The sequence below is a fragment of the Terrapene carolina genome, unplaced genomic scaffold (assembly GCF_002925995.2).
Source record: "Terrapene carolina triunguis isolate 2854851 unplaced genomic scaffold, T_m_triunguis-2.0 Scaffold58, whole genome shotgun sequence".
Lineage (NCBI taxonomy): Eukaryota > Metazoa > Chordata > Testudines > Emydidae > Terrapene > Terrapene triunguis.
In genome coordinates this window covers 74907043-74919969 of record NW_020664409.1, presented here as the reverse complement: position 1 = coordinate 74919969, position 12927 = coordinate 74907043, and the positions used below count along the sequence as shown (strand labels likewise).

Below are 12927 nucleotides of genomic sequence, written 5' to 3'. Positions count from 1 at the left end.
CCCATGTCTTATCTGTTCAGATTTTAAGATCCACCCTAGATTATAAACCCTTCAATGCAGGGATATCTTCCTATGTGTTTGCACAGTGCCTAGCACAATGGAGGCCTACTCCCAACTGGTGTTTTTGGATGCTGTTGTAATATAAATATAAAAGGTAATAGAAGAGCTCCTTTCCTGTGTAGTTTGCTGCACAGAAGGAACAGGAGAGAAGCTCTGCTTCTGAGTATATCCTAAACTAAGCAGAAGGAAAGCTGCTCTGCAATAGTCCTCAAAAGGTCCATGGTGGTTGGGCTCACCCTTGCACACCTTAAACAGAGCGTTTAGAAGGTGAGCCACTCAAATGGGCCTACTCCAAGGAGTTTCCTAAATTGGGTGGAGGAAAGGACCCTGTTTCTACTGAGCTTTGAGCTCTGCTGTGTGGACACCTTCTTTTCTCAGCATTATTCCTATCTCAAATTTTAGACATAAAAGGACGGAGAAGTGTGTGATTAAGAGCTCAAATTTGACACTTTTTCACTGTGTTGCTTTCCAGCTGAAAGGAGAAATCAGCTCAGCTGTGCCAAAGAGCCCCACAGAACTCAGCAAGTCTTTTGGCAAACCTGGCCCAGGTTTTGGTCTTCCAAAGAAATCAGGCAAGTTAAACCTGGTGTCAAACTGCTGGAAGAAGAAGAAAAAAAAGTTTCACATCCTAGATTTTATCCTTCTGAAAACTATTACTATGTATTGCAATATAATTAATGATACTTATAATTAATCCTCAAAAACAGCTCTGCTAGGCCAACACAAACAAATACGTATTGAGGATAATTATAATACAAAGGGATGGGGGGGAGTAAGCATTTTAAGAGGGGGTGGGAGGAAGGAAGTGCAGACCAAAGTAGGAAAATGCAGTGAGGCAGAAGACTTTTATCAGAGATTCTGTAAAATCAGAAGATGCTTTTGGAAAATGTGATTTCACTTACCGCCTGGAACAGCAAGAAGAATTACTTCATAAACATAAAATTACATAGAAAGGGTATCCAAGAGGATATGAGGCTATTTGGCTATGATGATGCATAGCTCACAGACTAAATGTACTGTACACTTCTTTTAAAAAAGAAAAAAACCCTATGCATTATTAAAAAAAGTCTATTGTTTACATCTTCCAACAAATACTAGATCTTATTGTAGCAGTTTGGTTTAAGCAAATGCAGAGAACTGTGCTACATAAGTACAGCCAGCAAAGTTTTTAGTGAGTATTGAACCTCGCCCCAAACACAAGGCTCTGCACCAAGCAAGCCAAAGGAATAATGCTGTTAGCTGTAAGTAACAGGCTGTTATTCACACTGGGACACTACTCTATTGTCTTCAACAAGCTTGCTCTGCATGTCCAATGCTCACACAACCTGAAGTCTCATCTTGGCGGGATTTGGTAATAGAGTATGGCTATCTATAGAAAGATATTATGGACACCTGTAGGGATTGAACTAGGAATTGTCAGCACCAAAACTGCAGGCCTCTACTACTCAAGCTAGAGTATGTGTGTTGATATGGTTACAGTTTGTTAGACAGAAACGTAAAACGTAAAACTTTTCAAATAAATTTTAATGTCAGAGAGCTTTCTGACATCATTTGTGGTATCTACTTGTGGATCATGTCAGTAATCATACACTAAAGGAGACCTGCAAACATTATATTTAGAAAAAAATAGAAAAAAATAGAATTACAATTTTTGATAATTGTAGGAGAAATGTGACTTTTTATTGTTAAACCACTGCATAACATGGTGCATGAAATACCAGTATTACAAGATCAACATGAGTTTATTGATACCACTCCAGGTTTTTCTTTACAGTGTCCACTTGGTCAGACAAAATAAATGTGACATCTGGATATTTGATTTTAAAGATTTAAAGACAACACTTTGTGTGCTGTGCTCTATTCAATATTTAATTCACTGTTAATGACTCTTTCATTTGAGTTCTAAACCTCCAGATAGTTTTGAATAGATTACATTTTAACAACATTTTGGAAACTATATGGAAAAATTCAGTAGAAAACCAGTACAATATTTGACTTTCCCTTGAAGCTTGACCAAAAAACTCCCAAACATTTACATCTTTAAATAACACAAATCTGCTAATTTAATACCCTTGTGTGAACCTACTTGGGTCAAATTAGGACTGTCCCAGTGAGGTGCACTAAGGTGTATGAAGGGTCCTTGCTAGTATATTCTCTTCAAAATTTTACATGTTGTTCACCCATTTGGTCCTTTTGTTTGGAAAAACCAATAATTTTGTTGATTTGCTTATGAAGCTTAATGTTAAACAGCCAATTTGGTTTTGATGTACTCACTCTTAATAGCATCACTACAGATGTCAACACAATTTTAGGAATAATAGGGCTATTCCCACTAAAGTAGGTAGCAAAACTGCCACTGACTTCAATAGGATCAGGATCAGAGCCAATAATTGTTTGTTAACAGTGTTTGTTTTTAAACAGCCACAATTGGTTTCTGTTAGGGCTGTCAAGCAATTAAAAAGATTAATCACAATTAATCTCACTGTTAAACAGTAATAGAATATCATTTCATTTATTTAAATATTTTTGGATGTTTTCTACTTTTTCAAATATATTGATTTCAATTACAACACAGGATACAAAGTGTACAGTGCTCACTTTATATTTATTTTTATTACAAATATTTGCACTGTAAAAACCTAAAGAAATAGTATATTTCAATTCACCTAATACAAGCACTGTAGTGAAATTTCTTTATAATGAAAGTTTCATTTACAAATGAAGGATTATGTACAAAAAATAACTGCATTCAAAAATAAAACAATGTAAAACTTTAGAACCTACACGTCCACTCAGTCCTACTTCAGCCAGTTGCTCAGACAAACAAGTTTGGTTACAATTTGCAGGAGATAATGCTGCTCTACATCTTGTTTACAATGTAATCTGAAAGTGAGAATAGGCATTCGCATGGCACTGTTGTAGCCGGCATTGCAAGATATTTACGTGCCAGATGCACTAAAGATTCATATATCCCTTCATGCTTCAACCACCATTCCAGAATACATGCTTCCATGCTGATGACAGGTTCTGCTCGATAACGATCCAAAGCAGAGTGGACCAACACATGTTCATTTTTATCATCATCGGAGTCAGATGCCACCAGCAGAAGGTTGATTTCTGGTCGTTTGAGTTCTGTAGTTTCCACATTGAGTGTTGCTCTTTTGAGACATCTGAAAGCATTCTCCATACCTTGTCACTCTCAGATTTTGGAAGGCACTTTAGATTCTTAAACCTTGTTCTATCTATCCTTAGAAATCTCACATCGGTACCTTTTGCATTTTGCAAATCTGCTGTGAAAGTTTTCTTAAAATGAACATGTGCTGGGTCATCATCCGAGACTGCTATAACATGAAATATATGGCAGAATGCAGGTAAAACAGAACAGGAGACATACAATTCTCCCCCAATGAGTTCAGTCACAAATTTAATTAACGCATTGTTTTTTTAACGAGCATCATCAGCATGGAAGCATGTCCTCTGGAATGGTGGCCGAAGCATGAAGGGGCACATGAATGTTTAGCATATCTGGCATATAAATATCTTGCAACTCTGGCTACAAAAGTGCTATGTGAACACCTGTTCTCACTTTCAGGTGACATTGTAAATAAGAAGCAGTCAGCAGTATCTCCTGTAAATATAAATAAACTTGTTTGTCTTAGCAATTGGCTGAACAAGAAGTAGACTTACATAACTGCACTGAAAAACAAAACAAACAAAAAAATCTACATTTGTAAGTTACACTTTCACGATAAAGAGATTGCACTGCAGTACTTGTATGAGGTGAATTGAAAAATACTATTTATTTTGTTAATCATTTTTACAGTGCAAATATTTGTAATCAAAAATAATAATATAAAGTGAGCACTGTACACTTTGTATTCTGTGTTGTAATAGAAATCAATATATTTGAAAATGTAGAAAAATATCCAAAAATATTTAATAAATTTCAATTGGTATTTTATTGTTTAACAGTGCGATTAATCACAATTAATTTTTTTAATCGCAGTTAATTTTTTTGAGTTAATCGTGTGACTTAACTGCGATTAATCAACAGCCCTAGTTTCTGCTAAAATATTATACCTTCCTCTCTTTAGATTTCAGTTTCTTTGAAACAAAAAATAAATAGAAATCAGAAAATATTCCTCGCTGTAGGAAATGTTTAAGTTAGGTTATATGTGTTATCTCTAAAATGAGATAACAAAGTAAGATATCTATCAGGAAATATAAAATTCATTTTAACATACACAAATACGAGTTCTTTGATAGCTTAATGGTAGAACATCTGCTAAACTACTATTTTTACTCAATTATGGGATCCCCAAAGCAGCAATTATATCTATTTTCCTTCAAAGTTTTTGGGGTATAATCAGTACTACTGGAAATCAACACAGTCTCTATATAGAATCTGTATGTTTTGCCAATATTGAAGCACTGGAAATAAGATCGGGACAATGCCTAAATATGGTAAACCTCTAGCTTGTTAGCTCTTGGTAACATTCAATTTAAGATGCTAGCTCTGAACCCAGCCCTATGAGGTGCTGAGTATTTTCAACTCCTGCTGACCTCTTTGGGAGACTCATAGGGATATTTTTTTGCCCTCACTAATGCAGACATGAGAGTCTCGGCATTATGGCTAGATCAAAGGAAAAGTGAAAACTAGGTCTCTGATGAACCTCCATTATTGAGCCAGCCTTTCCTTGAAACCGAGCCCTGCAGACAAATGTCAGAATCACAGATTTCTCAAAGGAATTAAAGCACCTGCGATACTTAAAAGGAACTGTGTCAACTTGAGGGGGAAAAAACTACATTTTTCTCTGAAAGTTGGGACCTACTATTGTTACAAGTATACCACTATTACTGAAATTGAAGAAGCTTACAAAATACATGTTTCTGTATTTTTTCCAGGCTGCTTATTTTCTACTATGTGTCTAGTCAATTTTACTGTTCCCTATCTACTCTGACAAGGAAGAAACTAACTGAAAAGTCCCTTAGAAAAATCAGCTCTGGAGCAGAAAACCCTTTATAAAAGTAACAACAATAAAAAAAATTAAAAATGAAAGAACAATTTAAGACTGTAAAACAATTTCCATTTTAATCTCCTAATAATTGTCTAAACATTTACCTTTGGGGCTGAAATTTTCCCATCTTTACTTTTTGCTCAAAGGGAAATTCTTTCATTTGAGCAAAACACCTTAAAATCTTGGTGTAAACAAAGTGAAAATACATTTGTTCTTTACTAAAGTATTCTAGCCTTCCCTCCCTACCTCGTTTTATTTATGTGTTTATTTATTTATTTATTTAAGAGACTGAATTTGGAAACATGGCATCTTGACATAATACTTAGCCCAGGCAGTACTACCCTGAAGCAGGTTAGCAGTAACTGTAACTATATTTATTATATTACTCATACAGAAAGAGTGTAAAAAAGTATGGAGATTGGAGTTCAAAAATGGTCTGATCCTTGCATCATCTTCCTTGGACAAAAATGCTCTGCCTTTTGCTTCCTTGACAAAGTGCATCAGACCCTAAGTGAAAGTTATCATTCCCCACCAGAGCAAAACGTTGGGAATGCTCCAACATCAAATGAATTGTTCTATGCATTTCCAAAAAAATGAGTCTTCAGACAAGCTATTCTGTAAAAGTTTGGAGAAAATCAACATTACATTGATTGGGAAGTTCTAATAGCTGAATCTGTAGGTTTACAGCGATGTCTCTTTCAAAGAGAAACTAAGCATGACATTTGTGGATCTTTATAATGCTCATTCCCATGAGCCAATAGCAATTCAGTGCTAGAAGACTCAGATGTTGCTTCATGGGCTTTTAGTTACAGTATTTCAAGCAAAGAATGAAACACTCCCACAACTTCTTGGATAAAATGAAAAATCAATAATGCTGATGAATCTCTGAGGGGACTAATCAGAATATTTCACAAGTGATTTACTGTAGCTCCTTCCTTCCTTCTTTTCTGGGAATTAGGACACAGGAAACAGCACTATCTGGGAGAGAGGGAGTAGGTCTGGGAAATGAATTGCCCAGGAGTCAGAAATGACAAACACCATCTTAGAAAACAGTCTGAAACCATTTCTATACTACAAAATTAAGTCGACCTAACTTACGTTGGCATACAGCCACCACAGTCATTACATCGCTTGTGCATGTTTACACTTTGCTCCTTGTGTCGGTGGTGCACGTCCTCACCAGGAGCGCGTGTATCAATTGTAGTAGCTCAGTGGTAGAGTGCATGCTTTGCATGTATGAGGCCCTGGGTTCAATCCCCAGCATTTTCAGCATAGGGCATTGTGGGATGGCTCCTGAAAGCCAATTACAGTTGACCTAACTACATCTACACCGCTTGTGGAGGTGGAGTTATTAAGTCAGCATAGCGGGCAGTTACTTTGGCGTGAGTGAAATTTAAGTGCAGACACTTGCATAGTTAGGTCGATGTAAGCTGCCTTATGTCGACCTAACTCTGTAGTGTAGACCAGACCTGACAATATATTTTCAGTCTCAAGTTTGAAACTAAGGTGCTTGTTAGGGTGGGCACCTCTCTAAGCAGCACAGTTTCTAACCCCCCTTGTTGGATTGTCTTAGGAGTCCTGTGCAGTGGGGATTTCCCTTCTAGGCACCTCCTAAATTGTGCAGTTACTTCAACTATCAGAGAGAGTGCAGGAGCTCACTAACAGGGCCGGCTCCAGGCACCAGCTTAACAAGCAGGTGCTTGGGGCGGCCAAGGGAGAGGGGCGGCATCTGCGGCAATTCGGGGGCGGCAGGTCCCTCACTCCCTCTAGAAGCGAAGGACCTGCTGCTGAACTGCCGCTGCCGATCGCGGCTTTTTTTTTTTCCAATTGCCGCTGCTGGTCGCGATCGCGCCCTGCTCACTAATACTTAGCAATTCTGCATATCTTCCCCAGTGTCAGAGCCCAAACAGACAGACTGATCTTGGGGTGACATAACATTAGTTAAAGTTGGCTGGGTTCTCCCTTCAAGCCACCCCCTGGACTGCTCTGAGAGGAATCCACACCTCTGAGTCCCTGGGTGTTTTCAGCTTACAAAGCCTGAACAGAGCCCAGCCACTGCCCCAATCCCAGGGTCCCTAGGCACATGCCCATAATGCATAAATCACTCCCCCTTAACTCCCTCCTGAGAGTTGCAACCTGCAGTCCAGCCACCTAGACCCTCTGGGCAAAATCCAGACTCCTCAAACTCTAATCAGGTTCTTCTCCTTCATTTGACTCCTCAAACTCCCCTGTACTTAAACACTCCAGTTCCCAGAACTCCACCCCAAAGGTATGAAGCTTCTGGTTCATAGTTTACTTTCCTTTGGAGGCATGCAGTGGTTATGAAACACATGACTCACACTCAGACACTTTGCTCAAGTCTAAACACATTTGCTCCTTTACTTAATCACATAATGCACAAGAGAATATAGATCATACTGAAAACTAAACCCTATACATTTCTCTGCTCATTTTCTTCCCCACGCCATTCTTTGGGGGTGGAGGAGGGAGTCAGTCAGTGTCCGTTGGGCTGTCCAGAGTACTTCTGCTTCACCACATGGATTGAGGGCTACAATATGGAATCATTTTCTCCATAGGTCAGCCTGCTTCCTTTGCCCCTGACTACTCTGACCACTTCTCTTGGGAGTCCTGGGGCCAACTGAGCACAGGAAAGCAGACAGCCTCTTCATGCCCACATCTAATGCAGGCCCTACATGCAGGGTTGCTCCTCTCTACTTTTCAGCTAGAGAGAAAATGGCCAATAATCCCAGAATGACCACGTCCTCCCTCTTTATCAGGTGACACCCTTGCCAGCTTCCCCATACATGCACAAATCAATGCCAAGCCAACCTCTCCTGACAAAACAGTTCTCCTGGCTGGGAGCCAGACTATTGTCTACAGCAATTACATTTCAACAGTCAGCGCATTTGAAGTCAAATGAAGGAGAAGAACCTGATTAGAGGTAGAGCCCATTTAAGAAGGTGCAAACTTAGTGTCTCCCTGAAAAAACTAGAGGAGTAAGACAAGGCAAGTGTAAATAACTAAATAACTGAGGAAGGCAAATTGTGCATAGACTAGTTTTCTTACTGAGGTGCTCATCAATGACTCTTGATTGAGAGTGGGAACAAAGTTTTTGTTTTCTTTGTAAATAGCTTGGATAGGAAGTGGAATGGATGAAAAAAAACTAAACACCTAATGAATGGGTTTAACCTACACTATAAATATGTTTTACAAACACTAAGCCTTATAAATATTATGGGCTAGTAGGCTGATTTTACTAATGTTTCTTAATTGTTTCTCATTTTAGGCACAAGTTTACCCCCCATCGTAGGTTGCCAACTTTCTAATTTCTGAAAACCAGACCCTCACCCTGCTCCACCTCTTCCCCCAGGCCCTGCCCCAAGCTTGCTCCTCTACCTCCTCCCACCATCGCTCACTGCTCTCTCCCCACCCCCTCAAGTCCCCACCCCCACTCACAGCTGGGCTCCCTCTGCTCAGGGAGCTGGGACGGGAGCTGCAGCCTGATGTGGAGCCTGCTGACTGACTGCCCATGAACATAAGAACGGCCATACTGGGTCAGACCAAAGGTCCATCAAGCCCAGCATCCTGTCTACCGACAGTGGCCAATGGCAGGTGCCCCAAAGGGAATGAACAGACAGGTTATCATCAAGTGATCCATGCCCTGTCACCTAATCCCAACTTCTGGCAAACAGAGGCTAGGGACACCAATCCTGCCCATCCTGGCTAATAGCCATTGATGGACCTAGCTTCCATGAATCTATCTATCTTTTTGAACCCGGTTATAGTATTGGCCTTCACAACACCCTCTGGCAAGGAGTTCCAGAGGTTGACAGTGCGTTGCATGAAAAAATAGTTTCTTGTGTTTGTTTTAAACCTGCTACCTATTAATTTCATTTGGTGGCCCCTTGTTCTTGTATTATGAGAAGGAGAAAATAACACTTCCGTATTTACTTTCTCCACACCAATCATGATTTTATAGACCTCTATCATATCCCCCCTTAGTCGCCTCTTTTCCAAGCTGAAAAGTCCCAGTCTTATTAATCTCTCCTCATACAGAAGCTGTTCTATACCCCTAATAATTTTTGTTGCCCTTTTCTGAACCTTTTCCAATATATCTTTTTTGAGCTGGGGCGACCACATCTGCATGCAGTATTCAAGGTGTGGGCGTACCATGGATTTCTATAGAGGCAATATGATATTTTCTGTCTTATTATCTATCCCTTTCTTGATGATTCCCAACATTCTGTTCGCTTTTTTTGACTGCCGCTGCACATTGAGTGGATGAGATGCAGGTAGGAGGTGGCCTCAGCTGAGCAGGGACTGGCGCAGGTTGATGACTCAGCATCTCCCTCCCCCATCGGTAACCAGACTTTTGATGTCTGATCGGTACATCTGACTGGACACTGTACAGGTCCCCTTTCAACCAGACTTTCTGGTCAAAAACTGGGCACCTGGCAACTCTACCATCATCTTCCCTTCCCCTCCAAAATTGACAAATGTATAACAACAAGTTGTCCTGACACCAAATCATGACACTGATTTTCGATTTACATTTTAAATTTCCAATTTGTCCTGGGTCCCTTACTTGCATGCTGTAATATAAAATTTCCCAAGCAAAAATGAAATTGCTTTTACAATGTGTATTTCAGTAGTGCTCATCATGTGCTAGGCGCTCCGTGTGCATACACACACCTCTCTCCTGCCAAGATGAGTATACAGTTTAAGAAATAAAATTAGCCTTTATTAAAATTTACTGATCAGCTTTCATAACCAAGATTATTTTCACAGAGGATAATTTTCTAAATAGCATAAAGTATTATGGAAATAAGACTATATGAGGAACACACAATAGTTGTATATGGTACGACGCCCTGGACAATGCAGCCCCATCCTTTTTGTCTAGATTAGAAAGCTGAGTTCACAAGTCATTAGCATTTGAGGCACCACAGTTTAGTAAACTGATTTGAGGAAGTCCAAATTTCTCTAAATTACCAGAAGCAGAATAGTCACTGAGGCTGACTACCATTTTGCCTTTAATTGGCAATCATGACAAAACCTTAAGCAGACAGTTACAGAAAGAGATGACTTCTTTTGAGAACAGGCTACAGTTTTAGTGTTCAAAGAATAATAAATAATAATAATAATAATAATAAAAAAAAAAAAAATCAGGCCAAACTTAAGGAGCTTTGCCAACTCCAGTTAAATACAGTGCAAGTTCCTAAAGTAACACCTCACACAGAAAGTTCCAGAAAGATAGTTCTCTCTGGCTCGCAGCATTTTTATGGCAGAGGGAGAGGACTAGCTTGTCTACTGACATGATTTGGAGGATTCTTTTAGTACCATTATACATTTTGATTTTTAAAAGTAACATATAATAAAGTCAAAAGGTAGTAAAGTATTACCTTCTGGAGGAGTTGCAACACTGCTTCCAAGTCCTAATATAACAATGCTGTGGTTCCTTGGTGCTAACATCATAGCAGACTCTTCTCCCCTCTCCCAGTGAGGCACTTTTACAGGCTCCAGGTGGACATTTTCCAGCCTATCCTCCTGCAGGACACTGAACATGTATTTGATGGCCATCTCTAGATTTTTGGAGCCGCTGAGTCTAGGTCCAATGGTGTCAACGAAACGTGCCAGTCTTTCATAGGATCTGTTCTGGGCATTGCCATAAACAGCAAGGTTGATAATAGCCTTGGCAATATCGGAATACCCAGCTATTTCTCTTTTAATTTCTTTGAATGTGTGTTGGTGCCAATGTTGGTGTTCATCCCAGCTTAAAGGTTTCCCGGTGCATTGTGGTAAGAGATGGATGAAAGCTATTAAGAATAGGAATTTCATTTTCCTTCCTTTTCTTTTACTCAGATGCCCTGTTGGAGGGGGGGAAAAACACAATTTTAAATCATTCAGCTATCAGCGATACTCTTGTTATTTATCAAGCAGGCTAAGATAAAAACAAATCTGATCAAAGCAAACTCAAGTGGCAGAGAAGTAAACTCAACTTAGAGACAGAGTTATTGAAGACAAACACAAAAAGATACTTAAACAACTGGACACAAACTTTATTGCTGTTTAAAAAGACATTTCACCCACTGGAATGCAACATCTCTTTAAATAATAGTATTCTGCACTAAATAAAAACTCAATGTTGCTTCCATTTAAGTCGATGGGATGTTTGCCACTGACTCCACTGGAAGCAGGATTGGCCCCTACTGCTAACCCAACACTGGACAAAGCGCATTACTACTGTCAGCACACAATACATCTGGACAAAAAGTCTTCCGAATCTCTTGTGAATAAAATTGTTTCATACTGACCAGCTCTATAAATCAATAATATTCATTTTATATAGTACTTTTAATACCAAGATCTCAAAGCAATTTACAAATGTTAAATAAATCCCAATGCCACCATGAGATAAGAATTCATTTCCCCATCGCAGAGATGTGAGGTTAAACTGAGAAGTAGGTTTCCTAGCCAGTCACTTGGGGCCGGAATTTCTGATGTCAATGGGAGCTGGGGGTGCTTAACGCCTCTGAAAATCAGGCCCTAAGTGACTGGTTCAAGGCTTCTCAGCCCACAAAACCCACAACTTCTACCCTTGAATAATATTTAACAATTCAATAATCTGGAATGCATACCTGCCAGGTATCTGGTATGCACTATACAGTACCCACACTCCTATAATCTCTTATTGTACTCTGAAGAATGATTATACATTACCAACATGTTACTTCTCTTCTGATTAACATGTAGAATATTGGCATTCTCTAGCCTGCCAGTCAAACAACACTTAGGACATGGCTTCAGTTACCAGAGGGTGACCAAATATTTCACAATATAGCATCTCTATGTCTGAGTCCAGATATTTGCACGTGTGACATTTGTTTTAGGTACCTATATTTATCTTTGTTAAAGCCATATGCTTTAAAAGACAGCAACTATCTTCATTATCCCTACTTTAGATGTTCTCAACTGGTTTTATCTCCATCAAGTTGTCAACCTCTTTAAAAAAGATTGTTTGTCTAAAATACAAGTAAACTGACCCAGGAACTTCTGGAAGCATTTGAAAGCTTGTAAGTTTCTTAGTTGTGTTTTTTGTTATAAAATAATTGGAAGGTAGAATATGTAAAACTATTCATTCTTATACACAAGAGGACAGAATTGTTACACTTCCTTTGAATTTAAATTGAGCTGCTATCTGAATGTTAAATATTATGCTCTTAGATGTTAAACACTTTTAAAAAGTTTAATAATGAAAACTAAAACCCTTTAGATGGCCCTAAATCTACAGATGTTAAGAGACCTTTTTAAAAATAAGAATACTATGCCAACTAGTCCCTGGAAGGTTTGATATACTCCTTTCACACATTCATACACTCTTTATAACCGATAGTAAGAAATTATATTTTTCACAGAGATCAAAACATGTGGGTTTTTTTAGCAAAATCTTAATTCTAAATGCAAAATGTACGGTTTACTCTACAAAGGATATTATTCTTGGTAATAATTGTTCTGTGCAGGGGCAAGGGACTAATTGAGTGATTGCTTGTAAAGTGCTTTGAAAATGAAAAAAGTGCTCTACTGCCAAAGTATTATTTTAAGCTGTCCACATTATATTTTCATGTATTCTTCTTCACTTCTATTCATTTAACAAATATTTCTGGATACATGTACTATTCATTTTATCATCACTGACTTGAGAAATTGTTATGGACACATACGTACATACATGGAGGTTACCAGTAAAAACAGTAAAATACTCAAATATACTGCTGTCAGGGCCGGCTCTGGCTTTTTCGCCGCCCTAGGCGAAAAAGCCTCTGGCCGCCGCCCCCCCCGCGGGGGGGGG

The 12927-nt window shown here is 39.0% G+C and overlaps 1 protein-coding gene across 1 annotated transcript in view; it reads right to left on the bottom strand.

Annotated features, from left to right (window-relative positions):
- Positions 1-12927, bottom strand: part of CPQ (carboxypeptidase Q) — a 293090-nt gene that overhangs the window by 238033 nt on the left and 42130 nt on the right. Inside the window, exon 2 of the mRNA XM_026659134.2 lies at positions 10481-10945. Coding sequence (XP_026514919.1) covers positions 10481-10945 — 465 coding nt within the window. The remainder of the gene's footprint in view (positions 1-10480; positions 10946-12927) is intronic.